This window comes from Gracilinanus agilis, chromosome 2 (assembly GCF_016433145.1).
Source record: "Gracilinanus agilis isolate LMUSP501 chromosome 2, AgileGrace, whole genome shotgun sequence".
NCBI classification, from domain to species: Eukaryota; Metazoa; Chordata; class Mammalia; order Didelphimorphia; family Didelphidae; genus Gracilinanus; species Gracilinanus agilis.
Window position 1 is genome coordinate 351,981,647 of NC_058131.1, and position 23,143 is coordinate 352,004,789.

The 23,143-nt window shown below is 35.7% G+C and overlaps 1 protein-coding gene across 3 annotated transcripts in view; it reads left to right on the plus strand.

Annotated features, from left to right (window-relative positions):
• CLK4 (CDC like kinase 4) overlaps positions 1–22,482 on the plus strand; it is a 27,569-nt gene extending 5,087 nt beyond the window's left edge. Inside the window, exons 1-14 of one of the 3 annotated variants that reach the window (XM_044661609.1) lie at positions 4,941–5,043; positions 6,242–6,300; positions 7,289–7,290; positions 7,454–7,676; positions 8,843–8,933; positions 9,329–9,395; positions 11,025–11,141; positions 11,236–11,402; positions 11,489–11,583; positions 11,670–11,799; positions 13,231–13,313; positions 17,234–17,313; positions 20,734–20,824; positions 21,949–22,482. In XM_044661609.1, coding sequence (XP_044517544.1) covers positions 4,941–5,043; positions 6,242–6,300; positions 7,289–7,290; positions 7,454–7,676; positions 8,843–8,933; positions 9,329–9,395; positions 11,025–11,141; positions 11,236–11,402; positions 11,489–11,583; positions 11,670–11,799; positions 13,231–13,313; positions 17,234–17,313; positions 20,734–20,824; positions 21,949–22,089 — 1,449 coding nt within the window. In that variant the 3' untranslated portion in view covers positions 22,090–22,482. Of the gene's footprint in view, positions 1–4,882; positions 5,044–6,241; positions 6,301–7,288; positions 7,291–7,453; positions 7,677–8,842; positions 8,934–9,328; positions 9,396–11,024; positions 11,142–11,235; positions 11,403–11,488; positions 11,584–11,669; positions 11,800–13,230; positions 13,314–17,233; positions 17,314–20,733; positions 20,825–21,948 lie in introns of those variants that run through there. The other 2 variants (XM_044661608.1, XM_044661610.1) reach the window with 2 other exon arrangements.
• Positions 22,483–23,143: the final 661 nt, after the last annotated feature.

A 23,143-nucleotide genomic window follows, 5' to 3' on the forward strand; every position in this document is an offset into this window, starting at 1 on the left:
CGGACTGCCGCGCCGAGGGCTCGGGGGCCAGAGTGAGGGGCGGCGGGAGGGGGTCCTGCGGAGCTGCCGGGGGCGGGGGCGGGGCGCAGGTGCTGCTGCAGCCTCGAGCCCTGAGGTGGGCTGGGTTATCAGGGGGGGCTGGTGGCGGTTGAGCCCCCGGCCGCTGCTGAGACCCCAGAGCGGACGGGACCCCTGGCAGGCCGGGGACTTTGGAGGTCATCGGACTTCCAGGCCCCACCATGGTACTGACAAGGGACCCTGAAGCTCAGCTTGGGGATGCCACTTAACCGAGACGGCACGGGCGCTAAGTGTCAGAGCTATGATTCGAACCCAGGTCCTCGGAGTCCGGGAAATAATGCCAGCATTCTCACCCCCGCACCTCGCTAGCCCGCGACGGGGTTGGAAGACCCCAGGTATCCCGAGAGTCGGAGTTAACCTGCTGGAGTCGAGGGGTGGGGGGCGCGACGAGTGGGGAGTGGGGAGTGTCAAAACTAGCGCTTGCACTGTGGGGCTGCGCCAGTTGGGCTTACAGTGGGAGGGGCGGGGCGAGAGGAGATGCCCTTGCTAGGGACCGTGGACCAGAACAATTTTGCGAGCTTGAAATTGCTGTGTAACCCCCCAAGCCCCCCCCCCCCCCCACCTTGTGCGTGTGCTCCGGGAGTAAAACGCTCCAGCTTTTTGAAAGCTGTCCAGTGAGCGGTGTTAGAGCTTGACGCTATTGAACCTGAAAAGTCAGCCTTTCTCCCACGTTTGTTACATCTTAAGCATTAAAAAAAAAAAAATTTTTTTTCAACACTTCGTCCTACCCAAGATTTTCTTTTTGTTGGTGTTTGTCCCCACCCCCTACCCCTCCCCCCACCAAAGGACTCTGCTGTTCCAGAAAGTATGTGAGGCAGTAGGTGATGTGGATTTTTTGTTTATTTGTTTTCGGACATGTAGGTAATTGTTGGTTGGTAATTCAGCTAGTTAGTTCACCTTTAATCTAAAAAATAGAAAAGACAATAGAATTTAGCTTGGCTCTTCGGGGTGATGGTTGAATTAACACGAATCTGCTAATCGTATGATGACTCTTTAATTGTTAGGTAGAATGTGACATTGGCAGTGAACCAGCCAGACTTTCTTGTGGATTGGAGAAATGACTTCCATAGCAAGGGGACAAATATATTTAACCGATCATTATGATCATCTTAGAAGTCAGCTGATACAGGCAAAACTAGACACTTAGTATTGTTTAACAATTTTCCGCTCTGCAGAAAAGCTTAAAGAATTTTGTAACTCATCAGATTTAGTTGTCTAAGAGGGATGCGGTTAGATCTTTTAAATTATATACATGAAGGTGTTTAGGTTTACTTGATATGTCTGAAAATTTGAGAGTAACTTTCCCTAAGGTTAATAATTGGAAATTCTAAATAAACTAAATAACATAATTATGCCTTCTGTCCTGATGAAAGACTTGAGGGCTTCAATTCTTCAAATAAAAAAAGCTTGAATATTTGAAATAAAGCCTAAATACTGAATCTATACACTGTCATAAAGAAGTCAGATTCTCTTTAGAGTCTTAACCAATTCACATCCATTTTATGAATTATGTGTTTTCTGCCTTCCCCAAAATAGATTAGAAGCAGCAAACTAGAAAGGAATTGGGTTGGGAAGGCTGTTAGGTATAGCCAAGATGTGAACAGTGCAAAAGAGATAATTTTTTATAATCAGAAAGTAGCTATAGACCTGCAGTATTGTTGAAACAACACAAACAACAACCCTTAGTCATCAAGAAAATAATTACATACTTCTATTTATTTAGTAAGGCAAGGAAATTACAAATTATTTTATAAGGATTTTTGGCAAAAATGATTAAAATAAATGTAGTCAGGCTATTCTTTGAGAAATGAATTTGATTCCTTTTATCATTGATAGCTTTTTAAAAAAACTCAACATTTATTTTATAGTGTAACATTAATTAACTCATATAAATTATCACAGATAGAGCTACAATCAATAACTTCTTTAAAAAAAAAAACCTTTTGGAATGTAACGGGAGAAGGACACCAGAGCCTTAAGATTTACATCTATCTGGATGGTCCCTTTAGGGATCATCTAGTCCAGCCTCCTCATTATATATGAGGAAAGTAAGACTTGAAGAAGAGATTTTCCCTGTCACCAAGGTTCTGAGATAAGATCTCAAGTCAAAATTGTAATTTTCCCAATTGAATGCCATTTCTAAAGGATTTGAAACAAATTTCAGGTCCTTAAGTTTGTTTGCTTCTTGTCCTTGGCTAGCTAAATTGAGTCAATTAAGTTTATTTGCATAATAACTTCTTAATTGGCTTCCTTCTTTTTTCCCTTAATTTTCTTTTATTTTAATAACACATTTTCACATAAGTTTTCCAAAGTTATTCATTTTTTTCTTCCTCCCTTTTTCCTCCCCACTTCTGGAGTTGACAAGCAATTCAATCTGGATTATTCGTGTATTATCAAGCAAAATACATTTCCATATTACTCATTTTGAATAATCTTATAAAACCAAAACCCCAAGTCACATACCCAAAAATAGTCAAGTGATAAATCATATGTTATAATCTGCATTTATACTCCAACACTTCTTTCTCTGGAAGATGGATAGCATTCTTTCTCAGAAGTCTCTCAAAATTGTTCTGGATCATTATATTGCTTTTAGTAGCAAAGTATACATTTGATCATCCTACAATATTTCAGTTACTATGTATAATGTTCTTCTGGTTTCGCTTATTTCACTCTGCATTAGATCACTTAATTCTTTCCTGTTCTTTTCAAAATCATCCTGTTCATCATTCCTTATAGCACAATAGTATTCCATCACCGTCATATACCACAATTTGTTCAGCCATTCCCCAATTGAGGGACAACTCTTTAGTTTCTAGTTCTTTTCCACCACAAAAAACACAGGTATATTTTTGTACAAACAGGTCTTTCCCATTTATTTTTAATCTCTTTGGGATACAGACCTAGTAGTGGCTTTTCTTTTTTGGTAAATAGTCCAAGCCTAAATACTGAATCTATACACTGTCATAAAGTCAGCACCTCTTTAGAGTCTTAACCAATTCACAACCATTTTATGAATTATGTGTTTTCTGCCTTCCCCACAATAGATTCGAAGCAGCAAACTAGAAAGTTATCTTTCCCTTTTTATGCAACTACTTATTTACAACCTAATGACCTTTGGCTGCTGAATATACTGGCTCAGCTACATAAGAATTCCAATATTTGGATTTCACCATTTTAGATTTAATTGCAGTGGATGGGATGTGAAAGAGTATTGGTTTTAATCAAGGGACCAAAGTTGGAGGAAAGTTCATTTCAATGTAATATAGGAAGAGGAGTGGAGCAAGTATGGTAATCAGTGAACCAGGGTTTAACTTAAATGCCTGTTATGTGTCAGTTACTTTGCTAGACTTTATAGAAACAAAAATGAAAGAGTACTTGCTCTCTAGGAGCTTACATTCTGTGGAATTAGGATTATGTAAATATCTTTAAAAATATATATACAGAGTAAATACAAGGTAATGGAGTCAGCAGACTCTAGAAAATGTGTCATATTACTTATTCTGAGCTTTGAAGAATTCTTAGGGCAGCAGGGAAAGGTGTAGTGCATTCCAGACATGGAAGACAATCTACACAAAGGCAAAGAAATGGGATGAAAAATGTTGTGTGAGTAATAGCAAGAAAGGCAGGTTTTGTAGAGTTATTCTTGAAAAGGGGAATAATATATAAATTTGGAAAGGGATGTTGGTACAAGGCTTTAAATGTCAGAGGTGTTGGCATTTTGATTCTACAGGTAATAGAGTGCCATTGGAATTTCTTGAGTGGGTGAGTGATATGGTGGTCAGACCTGTGCTTTAAGAATATCCTTTCAGGGGCAGCTAGGTGGCTAAATGGATTAAGAACCAGGCCTAGAGACAGGAGGTCCTTAGGTTCAAATCTGGCCTCACACACTTAGCTGTGTAACCCTGGGCAAGTCATTTAACCTCCATTGCCTAGCCCTTACCGCTCTTCTGCTTTGGAACCAATATACAGTATTGATTCTAAGAAGGAAGGTGAGGGTTTAAAAATATATATTTAAAAAATAGATATAGATATATAGATATATAAGATATCCATCCTTTTGGCCTCTGTGTTGAAAATAATAAGATTGGTGAGAGGAAATATTCAAAGTAGGAAAACTATAAGTTTTTGTAGTAGTGCAGAGGGAAAAGTGATGAGGGTTTGATTAGGTTATGGTGGCCTTTTGAATAAATAAGAAACAGTTTGGAGATGTGGAAGTAAAATACACAAGAGCTGGCACTAATTGGGTGGCAAAATGTTTCATTTCGACAGAGATGGTAGGAGATTGGCTATCAGATTCTCTTCTTGATTTAATGTTGGATAAGCCCTTTCAAATGTGGCTTAAAAGTAGATAAAATGAGGATGACTGGGTGTCAAATTGTATTTTGCAAAAATTCTTTGCAGAAAGATTTCAGTAGCTTTTTACCTTTTAGTCAGTCTTATCTCTAATGCAGAATGTCCTTAGAGGACATAGAAGACCTTGAACTTTCTCCCATCTATAGAAACTGAAAATAACTTTCCCATAATTTTTTCTTACTTAAATGATTTAATCTAGCAGTCCTTGGAAATGAAATGAAATTACTTTAGATTGAATAACATTATGTAAATTATTGATGAGGGATAGAGGTAGCAGTTGCTTGGTACAGTTTTTCTTGTTTGATAATACATGGAAGTAAATAAGGCATCATTTCAAAAAGTGTTTACAGTTATGAAATGATAATCTTTTTTTTAACTAAATTTGATCATTTGATCCTGGAATGTAATCTTTAATCCCTCCTTTCCCCTTCTGTGTATTTTTTTGCAGATGCGGCATTCAAAACGAACTCACTGTCCTGATTGGGATGGTAGGGAAAGCTGGGGTCATGAAAGCTACAGTAGCAGTCACAAACGCAAGAAGAGATCCCACAGTAGTACGCAAGAGAACCGGCACTGTAAACCACATCTACAGTTTAAAGAAGCAGATTGGTAAATTATTTGAATTAATAAAAATTGTGACACTTGTTAAATTATAGTTTATATAAAAATATAAACTTTTTAATTTAATTTCAAAAATATTTGTTGAGCATATATTCTTTGTAAAGCACTTGTGCCAAGTGCTGTGGGGTAATTCCAAGAAGCAAAATAAAATCAAGCATGCATAAAAAGATAGGTAATATTGTAATGTAGTATATAAGTACTAAGTTGAGTATACAGATAAGTGCTAGAAGAAAGTGATGAATAGTAAAGAGCTTTATAGAAGGAAATACAGATTGAATTGGACCTTGAAAGGGTAGACTGGAATGGAGAAAATGAATTTCATAGTGTTTAGAATTATTGAAAGTTCAGGATGCTTATGTTCATTTAAGTTTAACGTACCCCCCTGAAGACTGTGGGAAGGGTTTCTGAATCTTTTTATCCCTTTTCTCCAAAATTACCTTGTATCATACCTCTCTGTAATATGCTCTGTCTCCTACTGGGTTAGACTCAAAGCTTGAGGGCAAAGACTGGTTAATTAATTTTGTTGTCTTTTGTCCATAATGCATTTCATGATGCCTTCCATGCCATGTATTTGTTGAATGGAAAGTATAACAAAGCTACTCTGGCAATATGTAAGCCAATAATTTAGAAAATAAAATAGAGAGGAATGGCATGTAATGGATTTAGAGCCAAACTTCTAAGTTTAAGGAAGACATGGGTTCAAGACTCCATCCTGATTTTTACTGACTTTTGTGACCCTGGGCAAGTTACTTAACCTTCAGGCAGTTCTTGTGACTTTTAAAAGCTGGTACTGATGTGTACTGCTAGAGGAATTTCCTTACTGGGAGCATTTTTTACTAAATATATATGTATATGTATACTTACATATAAAACACATGCAATATTCGTATACATACATATGAAATCACTAGGCTAATCAAAAATAATCCAAAAAGAGCTTGATTTTTACAAAATTTCAAAAGTATTGAAACTTACTTTATTTCATCCTTACTAGTACATAGAATTTGGATAATGAGCTAACTAAAATGAAATTTTCTCTAAACATTTTAAGGAAGATGAACTCTTTTAAAAATAGTTTTCTCTTTAAGAATTAAGCATCAGCTTTCCAAGAGTCAATGTTTAGTTCTGTCTTCAGAGATCTCCTTTTCTCATTTCTGTTTTGTTCTCTTTTGCTTTGAATGGGGAGAACCTTTGGGGAATTTGAAGTGTTCTTCTAAATTAACCAGTAGGGGTTACTATAGAGTAGTATGATTTTTTTTTTCCTTTCTCTTAAGCAGACTTGTTTTGTAGAACATGAGCTTATGCTTAGGCTTGTTCTAAGCAGCTACAAAATTTGGTTCATAAGACTTACCTTTGTGATAGAATTTTAAAATAATAATAATAACTCAAATTTATACAGGTCTTAAAAGCTTACAAAATGTGTTTCCTTAAAAAAACCTGTGAGCTAGGTGTGAGTTATCCCTATTTTGTAGATGAGGAAACTGATGATCAGAGAGAGATGTAAAGTGTCTATTTTAGGGACTGAGACCAGGTCTTAGGAGTCTATATCCAGTGCTCTTTTTCCTATGCCACATTAACTTGTGGTAAACATAACCCTAACAACAGTTATATTGGATTCCATTGCTAATACAGCTTTGGAGTTGCTTCATCAGACTAATCACTAATAAGTGAAAAATGTCTCTAGGGTAAAACACCGAACAGTGGGAGAGTCTGTTGGGACTCTCAGTTATTGTTGATTGCAGAATTCTCTTACATGCTCCATTGAACATGTTTATATTTGTATATGGAAAAGAGAGGAGATAAATTATTATATTACTTATGCATGTTAGAAAATTAAGCTTTTCATATTGAGACTAGTTTACATCTAGCTCAATACTTTTTTCATAGTGACACTAAGGGAAAAGTTGTTTTGTTGGTTGTTGTTCTTTGTGATTATGCCTTGTGCAGTTTTAAATGTTTTTTTAGAAACTTAGTTTATGTTTGATTAATACAAAATTAATCATTCTGTTAGCAAATGGCTAATAATCCTAGCTGTAGAACAGTTTACTATTTTGTCTGCCATAGCTATTTTTTCCCTCATCTTATGGGATCTGAAATTTATTATGCCATATAGCTATTCAGATTTTAAAATCAATTTGCTCCTTCCCTGTGAAATGTAAGACAATAAAGATCTACAAGTTCTTGTGAAATTTTTCTTTTATTAGTCTGGCTGTGATTAAGAAAGATACTTTAGCAGTTACCTTTGGGAGAAATGTAAACTTAAATTAATTTGCTAGTTGTTCTTCCCTTGGCAAAGTAGCTTTGTGAATACCAGAAGCTCTTGGTATAACTTCTTATGTTAGAACTGGTGTATCTAAAGCAAAAGAATGATTAGCATGTACTTTAAATGTATTTTCAGTCATTATTTGGAAGTAAGATCCTTAAATGAGAGAGATTATCGTGAGCGGAGATATGTTGATGAATACAGAAATGACTACTGTGAAGGATATGATCATAGACATTATCATAGAGACTATGAAAGCAGTTATCACAACCACTGCAGTAAATCTTCAGGCCGAAGCAGGAGAAGTAGTCCAAAAAGGAAGCGTAATAGACATTGTTCAAGCCATCAATCACATTCGGTATGATTGATTTTTTTTTTTTATTTTGGCTAGATTCTTGTAAGAGCTCTTTATGAGCACAAGAGTTTGGAAAAACTTCATTATATATGTAATTTTTAATTGAAAATATGTTACAGCTGTATTTATACATTATATGGATCCCTAAATGAAATTTTCTGTATTGATTTCCATAAGTAATCCCTATTAACTAACACTCATTTATCGACACTTGCTTATTTTCAGCAGGCCAAATCTTAGGTTTGGTATAGTTGAGTTTCCACTTATTTTCAACTAATGCCAGAAGAAATTTTGGTTTTGTATTTTTAATCACATAATCATCAGCATACACTATGTTATAATCAAGTAAAGCACCCTTCTTTCCTATAAATCTAAATCTTCCATAGAAATCATAAGTTAAAAGACATCCATCCTTTTCCTCAGATTTCAGGAAGAAATATGAAAAACGACACTGGCGGATAACTAAAATCTGTTAATGTGGAGATATGTAGTTCCACAGAACAGTGCTTCAGTTTCTGCAGCTGGGCTAATTGAGTTTCTGAAAATGGGTGCTGACTGTATAATTTGTGATCTGAAAATGTTGTCTACTTCTAAACATCTTCAGCTATTTCACATGTCAATTTTAAATTTATTTTCTTTCCCAAGTTGCATCAGTAACACAGCATTTATTAGGTCAAACATTGCAAATAGCTTTTATTTTTCCCCTTTTATTGACATATGTTTTGAAATATTGCTTGATAAAAGCTACTTTCAAATAATCTTGGCATTTTAAAACTTTTTGACAACTAAAGAACTCAACTCTCAACACATAAGCTTTTAAATAATCCTGATAGCAAGAGATTAGTAAATCATGACATTGCATTCTTTAAATTTCAGACTTCAGTTATATCAGTGTTTAAAGAAACAATTGTGTTGTTTTTTTCTATTGCCACTTTAAGTATCTTATCTGAAAATCTGTTCCTTGCCATGTTTTTCTTCTGTAACATAAACTGTGCCCTGTGAATTTCTGGGGACTGAATTTGAAATTGCTCCTGCCAACTGTTCGTGGCCTGGTGCGTATCTGAATGCCTGAATATCTCCCCGCTGAATGAATTGCGTATTCTGCCCTGAATTCACTCTGATATATTGATTGGCTGGACGATCTTGGTGCTGCCCACTTGCCGTTCCAGAAGAGTCACCGAAGGAAAAGATCCAGGAGTATAGAGGATGATGAGGAGGGTCACCTGATCTGTCAAAGTGGAGACGTACTAAGAGCAAGATGTATAGAATATTTTTCAACACTTTTTTAACTTTGCAGACAGAATAATCTGTTAAGAATAGTATGTCAGCGGGGGGCTAAAAGAACTCTTCATTGCTTTTTTGTTTTGTTTTTGTGGGTTTGTTTGTTTTGCATTTCTTCTTTTCTGTAGAATTTAAATATTCCTATTCTAAAGTTTCAAAATAGATGATGGAATTTGAGCTTAGAGCAAGAAAGATAGTTGTATCTAATTGTTTTTGTAGCAGCTGACAATAAAATAATTTATTTGAGTGCTGAGACCTTAGATATACATTAATAGTGACATTTGAAAATAATCTATATTGATAGCATTTTATTGTTTGAATAAATTGACAATCATTTACTCTGAAACTTAAAGCCTTTTTTTTCTTTACTTTAGATGAAATTGTTGCTACTTTGGGTGAAGGAGCTTTTGGCAAAGTAGTAGAGTGCATTGATCGGGATATGTAAGTTATTCTTTTCTTTTTTTTTTTTAAACCTTTACCTTCCATCTTAGCACCAATACTGTGTATTGGTTCTAAGACACACAAATGATAAGGGGCTAGGCAATGAGGGATTAAGTGGCTTGCCCAGAGTTACACAGCTAAAAAGTGTCAGAAACCAGATCTAAATCCAAGACTTCCCATCTTTAAGCCTGGCTCTTAATTCACTGTGCCTCTTAGCTGCCTCTTCATTTGTTTTTGAACATTTATATGAAAATTTGGGCCCATGTTATTCTAATTTTTTTTAAACCCTTACCTTCCATCTTGGAGTCAATACTGTGTATTGGCTTCAAGGCAGAAGAGTGGTAAGGGTAGGCAGTGGGGGTCAAGTGACATCAGGGTCACATAGCTGGGAAATGCCTGAGGTCAGATTTGAACCTAGGACCTCTTGACTCTAGGCCTGGCTCTCAATCTACTGAGCTACCCATTTGCTTCCCCCCATGTTATTTTGAAAGGGAATAATTATTTACTTCTGAAAGTAATAAAAGGGAGTATTGCTGTTTTTGTTTCCTGGGGAATAGACCCAGTGAAAGCTTTTTTGTTAATTGTCTCTTGCTGGTTGGGTGGGTAAGAATGTGACTAAATGTACTGAATTAGGTGGGATTTTATGAAATTAGAACAGATATACAAAAATTAGTGGCAGGTTGAAGACTAGTATTTCTTTGTCTTTAGTACCTTTATTCTAGGAGAGAGAGAGGTGTAGAACTGCTCCACTGTCTATTCTTGGATCCATTTGGCATTTGGCCAGGGAAGCTAGAGGTGTTGGGTGACCAAATATGCTTTGGGGGAGGAGAGAGTGAAAGATATTTATGTATATTGCTCACAGTGATAATGATAGCAGGCACTGTGTCCAAGCTAAATTTTTAGTCTTCCGTTTTTGATTTTTATCTTTTGTCATTGTAGGAAATAAAAGTATTTACTTCTGAAAAATTGCTAAATATGAAAATGTAGCAAATAGCAATCTGATTCACATAAGGCAGCTAGCTAGAAGCCTTTCAAAAAGTGGGTTATATAGTATTTTAATTTAGACCTGAGGCACCTTTGATTTTATTAGTGTGAGGTTCTTCCTTATATGCAGATTTCAACCCCTAGTTTGGTGGTCTACGTGCCTCATAGTTCCCTGACCCTCCCCTGTCCCCCAAAAAAGCTAGTCACCTTACAACTAACCTAGTGATGAACTTTGGACAGATTTGGATAGTCTGTTCCTTGATCCATCCTCTTGAGTCTTTCCAGTTTGATTTAGGGCAAGACAAAACTTGCATTTCACTAATGTAATCTTTGAGATCCAAAGTGATCTCCATGCCATGATGAGGCATGGAATGAGATTTATTTGGAGAATACTTTTAAGTGAGGCAAATGTGTGCAATCCTGCAGAATGAAAACTTACTTTAGAATATGTCAGGGTTTAAAATAATCTATCTGTCAATTTTTTTTTTAAGTAAGTATGCCAACACAAATTCCCCTTTTATCTTATGTTATATATAAAATAAAACAGTTTTAAAGCAAAGCTTTGGGTTGCAATGCCAGCTCTGTTATAGTGGTCAGCGTTTTTGTTAAATAACATTTCCTAATATCTTGATTTTTGTTTTTAAGGGATGATACGCATGTTGCAGTGAAAATTGTAAAAAATGTTGGTAGATACCGTGAAGCTGCTCGTTCAGAAATCCAAGTATTGGAGCATTTAAACAGTACTGATCCCAATAGCGTGTTGTAAGTATTAATTTGGATTATGAATTGTCATGCCTTCTGTAAAAAGCTGTATATCCAGTGAACTAAACATTATTTTTTTATCATGTATTTTCAGCCGATGTGTCCAAATGCTGGAGTGGTTTGATCATCATGGTCATGTTTGCATTGTATTTGAACTGCTGGGACTCAGTACTTATGATTTTATTAAAGAAAATAGTTTTTTGCCATTTCAACTTGACCATATCAGGCAGATGGCATATCAGATCTGCCAGTCCATAAATTGTAAGTTTATTTAATGTTAATTTTATGCAATTTGAAGATAAGGTTGAAGAATAAGAACTAATGGATACCTTTCTGTTTTCTTGTAGTTTTGCATCATAATAAGTTGACCCATACAGATCTGAAACCTGAAAATATTTTGTTTGTTAAGTCTGACTATGTAGTCAAGTACAATTCTAAAATGGTATGTTGGTTTGTTATAAATGTGGCATGATTGCTTTAACTCCTCTTAACCTCATTCATGCACAGGTAACTTGCATTCTCTTTCAGAAACGTGATGAACGCACACTGAAAAATACAGATATCAAAGTTGTTGATTTTGGAAGTGCAACCTATGATGATGAGCATCACAGCACTTTAGTATCTACACGACACTACAGAGCTCCAGAAGTCATTTTAGGTTTGTAGACATTGGGATTCTTAATTGATTATAATTGATCGGTTTTCTGGTTACATATAACTATAAGGAACATCCTCAAGTACTTGTGTAGACTCAGCAGCATTATATTGACATTTGGCATGTGCACCTACCTTTAGGATGACTGGAAAGATAAAATATGATGTGTGTGTGTGTGTGTGTGTGTGTGTGTACACACACACACACACACACACACACACACACACACACACACGACAGCATAAATAGCAGATGGTTAATAACCTTTTAGGAATGTATGCAAATCTGGTTGATTGTGGTATCAGCCCATGCCGCCAGCCATTCTTTTTTCCTTACCCCTTCAGGAATATATATATATATATATATTTTTTTTTTTTTTTTAATTGGGGTTTCATAGTTTTATGTGAAGTCATCCTTTTCACTTTGAGTTTCCAGTTTCCATGTTTGTCTTTGTTCTTATCAGAACTACTTTTTTCTTGCAGTTGTTTTCAATTTTGTCTACTTTCAAGCAGTAATGGAAAGAGGATTCAGTTGGTTGTTAAGAAATCTGACCTCTAGTTCTAACTCAGAGTAACTTTGTTCAAGTCACTTAGCCTTTGTCCATGTTTCATCCTCTATAAAATGAGAAAGTTCAAACTAGATGATGTCTTAAGATCTACTAAGCCTTATCTTTTAAGTACTATAATCACTGATTTTTATTTCTCCATAAGCCATATTCATGTTGTTGATAGCTATTTTAATTCTGCTTTAAAAAATTTTATTTTTTAGGGGGCAGCTGGGTAGCTCAGTGGATTGAGAGCCAGGCCTAGAGACGGGAGGTCCTAGGTTCAAATCTGGCCTCAGACACTTCCCAGCTGTGTGACCCTGGGCAAGTCACTTGACCCCCATTGCCTACCCTTACCACTCTTCCACCTATAAGTCAATACACAGAAGTTAAGGGTTTAAAATTAAAAAAAAAATTTTATTTTTTGCAGAAGAAAACATGGATATTGGATATATAATTTGGGGTTTGGGTTTAAAAGATTATTGCAAAAATGAATAATATGAAAATAAGTTCTTAGTGATAATATATGTATAACCCATTGGAATTGCTTGTCAACTCTGGGAGGCAAGAGAGGAGAGAGAGAACATGAATCATGTAACCATGGGAAAATATTTTAAAAAATAAATAAAAATTATGTTTAAAAAATTTTATTTCTAAAAGAAACAGCTTCTCTTTAAGGGTCATAACAAATTGTAATAGCTAAATTTCATTATCCTGCAAAAGTATAATTTTGGGAAGCCTAGGTATGTAATTATTGAAATTGTTAATGAATCTATACATATGTATATTCATGTATACATTTAGTTATGTAATGGATGACCCTGGATAGTAGATGTTAGTGTTGAAAAAAATGTTTAAGAGATAAATTAACTTTTTCTTTCTTATACTAGCACTGGGATGGTCTCAGCCCTGTGATGTTTGGAGTATAGGCTGCATTCTAATTGAATATTATCTTGGTTTCACAGTATTTCAAGTAAGTACCCAATACAGAGAGTATAATTTATTAAATCAGTATGATAACAAAGTAAAAATCATCATAGCTGATATTATAAAGTACTTTAAATGACTTGCAAAATATTCTTTGTATACACTTATTTGATCCCACAACACACCTGTGAAGGGTGGTAAGTACATAAAATTATAGTATTACATATTAATAATTAGTAATTTCATATAATTTCTGTGGTTTGAGTCTGGGGAAAAGGAAGACTTTTAGTTTCTCTCTTAAAGGGAACTCTTGCCTACCAATGCAAATAGGCAGCTCACTGATCATTTATAATCTTAGAGTTATATATAGAGAAATAGAGAGGCATTTAGCCTTGCTCCATAATCATATGCTGGTCTGTATCAGTGGCAGCATTGGATCCCTAACTCAAGAGCTGACCAAATTGCCTTTCTTTTTATATTCATAAAATGGTTACCAACTGCTTCTCATAACATAGTAGTTGCACAGTTATGTGTCATGTTTAAAGTTGCAAAAATTAATTTATATAAGCTTTCAGTTAAAAAAAAATCATCTGGATTTACATAGACTGCCCTGGTTAGATTATTAGATTTGAAGTCTAGTCTTGGCTATGTATGACTGAAACTGACCTTGACTAATAAATTACTCAACCTCAGCTAAAGGTTGTTGGGGTGGGGATGGGGAGGTGATCATTAGTAGTTAATATTTGTGTTCTTATTGGATATTGTACATAGTTCTCTCCAACTTCTTCAAAATATTGGTAAGACTTTTGAAGACAGTATAGAGGAAAATGGTTCAAGGTACAAATATATTCAATGTTGAATCTTAGTTGTGGTTCTTTTTAAAACCAATTATGGAAATATTTTGAAGGATGACTATATAATTGAAGGAGGATAGTATTTATGATTTTAGGTATTGTATTGACAGTCAAAGAATAAGGGATTAATAATATTTAGATATAGTAGTTGAAATTAGAATAAGATGCCTACTACTTATTTTTCTTATTCCCAATAAATGGCTTATGTATGAAAATATTAGGTTTAATATTTATGAAGAGCTTTGATGAATTCTATACAGTGGTAGATTATTAGCTTGGATTACAAATCTGGTATGAATTTTTTTTACCTCTATTAATTATTTTTTGTCATTTTAATAGAGAATGTACATTTATACTCTGTATTATAACTGATTTCAAACAAGTTTGCAATTTTGTCCTGTGGAAACTTTTACTGATAAATATAAATTCCATTTTATTAAAAACATTGTTATTGTTCCTTATCTACTCTCTCCCCCCCTAAAATCTGGCCATATGGATATTAGAGATTCTGAAGGGAAATAATAAATTTAGTCCTGGTCTGAATTTTTAATCCTACCCTCTGAAATTTTTTTGAACCAATAACTTCATTTTGATCTAGCATATAATTACGCTATTAGTAAAAACTAAATTGTTGAATATATAATATATTGTTTGTGTTATATTTTTCATATGTAATAAATAAAGCATTATACATATATGTATGTACTTAATATATACATATGTGGCAGCTAAATGGATTAGTAGGCAGAGCACCAGCCCTGAAGTCAGGAAGACTCATCTTCTTGAGTTCAAATCTGGTCTCAGATACTAACAAACTATGTGACCTTGGACAAATCATTTAATAATCCAATTGGCCTCAGTTTCCTCATCCGTAAAATGAGCTGGAGAAGGAAATGACACACCACTATATAACCAGTAGATTTACCAAGAAAACCCCAAATAGTTGGACATGATTGAAATGACTAAATTACAACATATATTTAGTCTTTTATTGAATTTGCAGAGAAATTAGATCATTCTACATTATGTCCATGTGTTAGCTGCGTTTATGTACAATATTCACTTACTAACCAAAACACTTTTAGTTTCAGTATTGGCAATCAGCAAATAGCAGGCAGATTTCAATGTTAGGAATAAAAATGCAAAAGATGGAACTCCCTACTTTCAAGTACTTTCTACTGTGCAGAATACAAAATGTTCACAGATAAGTACATAAAACAGTTTAAATGATGACCATGGGGCAAGAGATGAGTAACTACTGTGGGGGAATTAGAAATGGCCTCTTGAAGGATGATGCACATGAGATGATCATTGAAGAGAGAGGCATTGAGGAGCTAGGGTTTTGAAGGGAGAGGATTCTAGACATGGGGTACATGAGGAATATAAGCCAATGTTGGTGGACAGGAGACTGCCTGGGAGAAATGTTGTGTAACCAGCCTAGAAAGATATACTGGAGCCAGGTTGTTAAGAGGCTTTCATTGCCAATCAAAAGGAGGTTGTATTTTATTCTTTAGGCAATGAGGAGCCATTTTATGTTCTTTGGGCCTGGAGAATGGCATGATTAGATCTGATATTTAGGAATACTGTGGTTTAACAGCTGGGAGGTAGATGGATTGGAGAGGAGAGGGACTAAACCTGAAGGTAGGTAGGTGGGTAGACCAATCAGAAGGGTTATTGCAATAGTTCAGGCAAGCAATAATAAGGGACTATAAACCATGTTAGATGGCTTTGTGAGTGATTAGAAGTGGTTAGCTAATGTCATCTATGATTCCAGAAATAAAAAGTCCAATTCTGCTGAGGACTAGTGATTCTATGGATACTTCATAAGAACTACATAAGTTTTTTTAACAGTTGAAACTTAAATCAGTTGACTTAATGAAACTTAAAATCAGTTTTAAGAAATACAGTAGCCACAGTTTTCAAGTTGTCAGAAGCAGAGTCAAGCAAAAGTTATTTTAAGAACTTAAATGTTAAATTACTTTTCAAGTATTATGATAAGTTTGTATTAGGCTATCCACAAGTTTACCTAGGTAATGGTATCTCAGCTGAAAAAGATTTAGGCTAGTACAAGGAATATGATGAAGAAATCCTGTAGAGATTAATGTTTTATTTCAGGCTATAGGTTGATAAATGATTTACAGATAGTTTCAGTATATACATTGAATTTGTTCCTTTTTTTTTTTTTTTTTTTTAGTCTGTACCTTTTATTGCCTCTGGACTTCATTTCTCTCAACTTCAGAATTACTAAATCATAAGAGAGCACCATTTAAGACTTTTTTTTTTCTTGTTGAGTATGGGATAAACAGTGTGTGACTCATGGAAATGAACTGCATGGTTTTGAATTTTTGGTTTCTAGCTAATTTAGCCCTTCATCTAACATCAATGATATATTCTTTTTTTTAATTAGAAATTTTTTTTATTTAGAATATTTTTTCCATGGTTATATGATTCATGTTCCCCACCCCCGCTTCTCCCCCCCAAGCCAACAAGCAGTTCCACTGGGTTATACATGTATCATTGTTCAAAACCCATTTCCATGTTATTCATATTTGCAAGTAGAGTGATCCTTTAACATCAAAACCCTAATCACATCCCTGTCACATTACATGGTTGGTCATATATTTTTCTAATGCATTTCTGGTTCCATAGTTCTTCCTCTGGATGTAGATAGCTTTCTTTCTCCTAGGTTCCTCTGGTTTGTCCTGGATCTTTGCATTGCTGCTAGTAGAAAAGTCTATTACATTTGATTGTGCCATAGTTTATCAGTCTTTGTGTACAATGTTCTCCTGGTTCTGCTCCTTTCGCTCTACATCAATTCCTGAAAGTTGTTCTAGTTCACATGGAATTCCTCCAGTTCATTATTCCTTTGAGCACAATAGTATTCCATCACCAACAGATACTACAATTTGTTCAGCCATTCCCCAATTGAAGGACATTCTCTCATTTTCCAATTTTTTGCCACTACAAAGAGCACAGCTATAAATATTTTTGTACAAGTCTTTTTCCTTATTATCTCTTTGGAGCATCAAGATATTTTCAAAATATTCTGCAGATTTAAGGACTATTTTCATGTATATAGGATAATTTTTATTTTTTTTCTTGCCTTTTATAGACACATGATAGTAAAGAACACTTAGCAATGATGGAACGGATATTAGGACCAATACCAACACATATGATCCAGAAAACAAGGTAAGTAAGATTTAGGACCAGCATTCTTAATGAGTACATATAGTAGGAATTGTCAGATTGAGATGCACAGAAATGAGAGATGGAATGCCATCTGTGGACGATGGCAGGTTGTTTAACGGATGATGTTTAACTCATTTGAGTTAAATAGTCTGTTTCATTCCAAGGAAAGTCACAGCCTCAGGTAGAAACATTGTTTTGTTTCTTTATCCTGATAAGCTTTAGTGAATGATCTAGGCCAGTGATGGGCAAACTTTTTAAAGAGGGGACCAAAAGGAAAGGAAATGCTCATCTGTCAGTCTGTTTCTAAGGCAACTCTTTCAAAGTTTCATTGTATTGTATCCTACTCACTGTATTCGTCAGATTAGGAATAATGTCACGGGGCCTGATAGAACATTTCAGGGGGAGCATTTCAGGCATCTGGCCTGCAGGGCCGTAGTTTCACCCATCACCGGCGTAGGTCCTTATAAGTGTAGACTCTTTGAAAATTGCTATGACCCAAATTTACTCAATTACTTTGGGCCAACCTAGTGAGATGTTTCACTTTAATTAGGCTAGGAAATGTATGGGGTTTTTTGCCTAACCTGTAGTGGAAACTTCTCCATATTTTTATAGGGCCTTGTTAGAGCATGTATTGTGCTGTCATAGACTTTATGACTTCATGCTTATTTACTTCATAATACTGTATTGGAACAATTAAGATTTTTATTTAGAAATGGAGCCTGCGTGCTTATAGCAATTGATTTCCTGACTAATTAGAGCTTGTTTGAAAGGAACTCAGGCTAGTTTCAGTTCCAAATTTTGAAGAAATCTTACTTATTTTAGGTGTGCCAGTTACTAGGGGGGGAGTATGCCTTCCTTAAGTACCTTTTGTAGCTACCTTCTCATTTAGATACTTGCAGAGAAATAGCTGGTCTGGAGGGTTAGAGGACCCAAGTTCATTCTTATGTAGAATATTTTAAATGATAATGTGGAATGACTAAAAATTTTGGATTTTTTATGCTAGATCTTAGAAATAACTTAGATTTTGAGTTAACTCATTTTGTTAATTATTAGATACTTCAAATTGTTTTAAATGGTCAGATTTATACCCCAGAGCACTGGGTTACTAAATATGTGATAAGCAGCAGCCTCATTTTACATTGGTTATTTGTGTAAGATACCTAATATATCCCCTTTACGTTTTAATCTTACTGATTGAAACAAAGTGAATTGAGGGAAAAGTATATGTGCAAAATACCCAACTGCTTACCATTTGTGTTTCTTGGATGAGGTTGTGTGATTGTAAAGTTAGGAGGCCATGGCTAGAAGTTGGAGAAATATCTGTGGAAAAGAACAAAGAGCTTACAGAGAGAAAAAAATGAATAACAACAAGGAGATGATTATTTTGGGGTATATTGGGCTACAGAGCATGAAAACTATTATCACTATGAAAATAGTACAGATATGTTCAAAAGATGGGTATGTTATGATAAAACATATATAACCCAGATCGAATTGTCTGCTTGAGCACTTGGAGAGGGGGAAGGGATGAAATGAGATAAGTTTGATCTTATCTTGGAGGGGGGAAACTTATGTGCAAAGATATAAAACAAAGTGTTTACTTATGTAAAACCTGAAATGGGGAAAGTTCTTACCAACAGAGTAGTGGTGAAAAAACTTTCATGGAAGAGGCAGATGGCCTTTAACTTAGACTTTTGAGAGCATGCCTTTAATATATTAAGGACTTTATTATTATTACTTTATTAGCAGTTTTCATTATCCCCACCTGGAAAGTTGGAATAACTTTCTAACTAGTCTTCATATCTCCCATTTTACCACTGCCAGACCAAACATATGTGTGTATCTCTCATGTCACCCCTGTTCAGAAAAAGCTCAATTTTTGTCTTCTACATAGTAAAATTCAAACTTCTTTGATAGACTTTTAAGGTTCTCCTTTAAGGTGCCAACCCTGCCTTTTCAGCTTCATCATTTTGAGAATGTTTAGTAAGAATGTTTAATATTATTATTTGTAAAATGGGTAGGTGATGTTTCCTATGAGAAAAGATATGGGCTGAGTGAGAAGAGGTTGGGACTAGAGGTCTAGAGTTGGGAGTTACCAATACAGAAATTGAATTTAGGGTGGTGGATGAAATTTCCTAGGGAGAAAGTATGTGTACACAAGAGGGCCAAGAATATTCATTCACTTTAATTGGGATGAAGATGAGATAAGAGTGGCTAGGAAAACCAGGGTAAAATTGGTGTCTGAAATGGAGAGGAGAGCCCATACATAGAGAATGGTAAATGGTCAGTAGTATTAAATGCAATAGAATTGGAGTGAAGTGGGCAGAACCAGGAGAATTATTTATGTGATATAATAATTGTATTGTATGGGCAGTCAACTCTGAAAGACTTAGCAACTCAGACCAAGCATATTTCCAAAGGAATCATGATGAAACATGCTGCCCAACTCCAGATTGAGAGCTAATGGACTAGAATTCAAATTGAAGCATATGTTCTTTTTTTCCAGGGTGGGGCAGACATAACTAATGTGAGAATTTTATTTTGTATGACTGTACATATTCATAGGGGGTTTTGTTTTTCTTATCTTCTCAAATGGGGGAGTGGAAGAGAGAGATTTCCAATTGAAAATTAAAGGTAGGGAGTATAAAAGTGTTAAGATGAGGCCTAGAGTAAGGGAGAGGCCATTGGAAACCACTTAACCTCTCTTAGTCTCGGTTCTTCATCCTCAAAATTAGTAGATTGAATTAGATACCCTATAAGGTCCCTTTCAGCCTATTATTCTATGGTTTAGTAGTGACTAAGAATGATGATCTTTGAGAAAAGTTTCAGTAGAAGTGACTGAGGCAAAAAAAATAGACTTTGTTGTTTTGAATGAATAGATAAGAAAGAAATACTCATCAGGTATGGACAGTCTTTGAGGTGTTAAGCAGCTAGGGGTGGGGAAAGAGATGGTATAGGTAGCCAGGAGGTTGAAGAATGATATTTAGATTTTGAGAGATTTATGTGTTTGCAGACTCTTAGGAATGAAACTCAGTAGATTGAAGATAAATGGTAGGTCTGGAGTGTTTATGGTGTTGCTGGTGATTCTTAAAATAAAGTGTTGTCCTAAAGAGGAATTGGGATCAAGGGTGCAGATAGATAATTAAAGTCTTAGTGAGTAGCAGGTATACCTTGAATACTCCTCTTTGACCTGAAAGAAAGGGTAGATAGTGAAAGTGGGTGTGTCCATATCCATATCCAAGTTAAAATTAGGTTTACTTACAGTGATACAATATAGTGAGCTGAAAATGGTTTTTGTGTGAGCTTTTTATAAAGGTATTTTCTTACATAGCTGTCAGAATGATTAATTAATGATTTAATGAGAATTTTTTTATGATCCACAAATTGACGTTTGGTAAAAATTTGAACTTTTTCTTTTAGAAAACGCAAATATTTTCACCACAATCAGTTGGATTGGGATGAACATAGTTCGGCTGGTAGATATGTTAGGAGACGTTGCAAACCATTAAAGGTAAAATTAATAGATATGCAATTTTCAGTTTGTGTATTTTTTTTTAAACCCTTACCTTCTGTCTTGGAGCCAATAACTGTGTATTAATTCTAAGGCAGAAGAGCAGTAAGGGCTAGGCAATGGGGGTCAAGTGACTTGCCCAGGGTCACACAGCTGGGAAGTGTCTGAGGCCAGATTTGAATCTAGGACCTCCCATCTCTAGGCCTGGCTCTCAATCCACTGAGCTACCCAGCTGCCTCCTCAATATTTGAATCTTTAAGGCAGTGATGGTGAACCTTTTAGAAACTAAATGCTGGGACCCTTCCCCTTCCCCTCCTACCCCCCCACCCCACAGCCTGTTGAGCTCCCAGCTGGTTTGCAATGCGGAGATGCTGCTTCCTGCCTCCATGGGTACCCACCACTGTATCCAATTTTGCTGGGGGCTGAGCAAGGGGGCTTCTGCTGGTCTTTGCTCAGCCAGAGAAGACTACCAGGGTCAGGAAGGTGGAGGAAGGCTGGGGGGAAGTGGCTGCTTATTACAACTATGGGGTTGCATGTCCTTGTGGAGCCCCACATGGCCTCAAGCTTGGCTCTATCTCAGAGTTGCCACCCCTGGATGCCTTTTAGGCTGTTAATATTTGCATAACAATGGGGCACCAGTGAGACCACTGCAAAGCGGCTGCCTATTGGTCTGTGACCCACATGGAGGTGTGAGCAGGGGACTAAGGGAGCTGAGCCCAGTTAGCCTTTGGGGGCAGGGTCACCCCCCCAGACTGGCAGCTGGATGGGAAAGAAGGAAGAAAGTAGAGATCTTTTATGGGGTCAGGCCAGCCCAGTGATGGGAGAGGAAATGACTACCCCACCCCAGCCCCTAGTCCCACATAGGAGAAGGGAGAAAAGGAGGGAAGTGGTCTGAGTGCTCCACTCAGGGGAGGGAGTAAATGCAGAGGAGCAGGGAGGCTGTGGAGAGGGGGAAGAGAGCAGCTCTGTCCAAGTCCCTTTGCTTTTCTCCTAACTAACTCTGCCTGAGATGGCACATGTTCCCACAGAGAGGTCTCTCTTTGTCCTCTCTGGCACACGAGCCATAGGTTCGCAGTCACAGCTTAAGGCATTCTTTCTCTTAAACACTTACTTTTTTCTTTCAGGAATTTATGCTTTGTCATGATGCAGAACATGAGAATCTATTTGACCTGGTTCGAAGGATGTTAGAGTATGATCCAGCCAAAAGAATTACCTTGGATGAAGCATTACAACATCCTTTCTTTGACTTATTAAAAAAGAAATGAAATGTACAATCAGTGGTCTTACTATATAACTTCTCTAGAGGAGATTACATAAGACTGTGTCAGTCAACTAAACATTCTAATATTTTTGTAAACATTAAATTATTTTGTACAGTTTAAGTATGTAAATACTGTATGTTTTGTATCAATGCCATATTTATCTTGTTAAGCAAGTATGGTCTTGATAATGAATGTTAATGTAAAAAATTAAAGTTAATTTCCATTTTTAAAAAATTTAGTTACCATTTTCAGAAGTCTTTGGCTTGGTAACATTTGTCCAGTGTACATGTTGATCTTGTTTTCTTTGTAAATGGAGGGTTGACCCTTTCAAGTGATCTTTCTGAGCAAGGGTGACCTTGACTACTTTATTTTTAAATGAATATTCTTTATCAAAAATTTGGAATGTGAACCTTTTTTTAAACCTTTAAAACTTCCTATGATTGTTATGCAAATAAGTATTGCTTTGATGTAGCGAAGCAGATTTTTGCAATCTTATATGCCAATGGTTTCTAATTCTTAGGGAATATTTTCCTTTACATAAGATAGGATGTGTTTACACTTGACATTTTATTAAATTGAAATTTTTGTATCTAGTAAAAGATAACATTGGCCATGGTGAAATTCTGCAAGAAGTAGAAAAGGCTTCCATATTGTCCAGTATTCATTTTAATGGAAATATGCCTATAAATGCTATATCTGTTATAACATGGTAATTTATTAATTATCCCTTACTAGGGTACAAAAGTGGAGATGAAAGAAAAACTAATTTTAGCACTTTTTAGTTGGGCTTCTGGATGAAATCTTAATGATTAAAACATTGAAACAAATGTGCCAGCAGGGAAGGAATTTCCATTGGAAATTATAACATGTAGGGTATAAGCACAGGGATGGGGACTAGTACCCTTCTAAGGAATTAGTAATCTTTTCTGTCCATCTTCATATCTATAAAATGAAAGACTATAAATACCTCAGGAGCTTATTGTTGACCCAGGGTATTATTAAGCAGCTAATGTTACTTAATAAGGTATACTACAATTTTCTGAAAATTAAAAGGCAT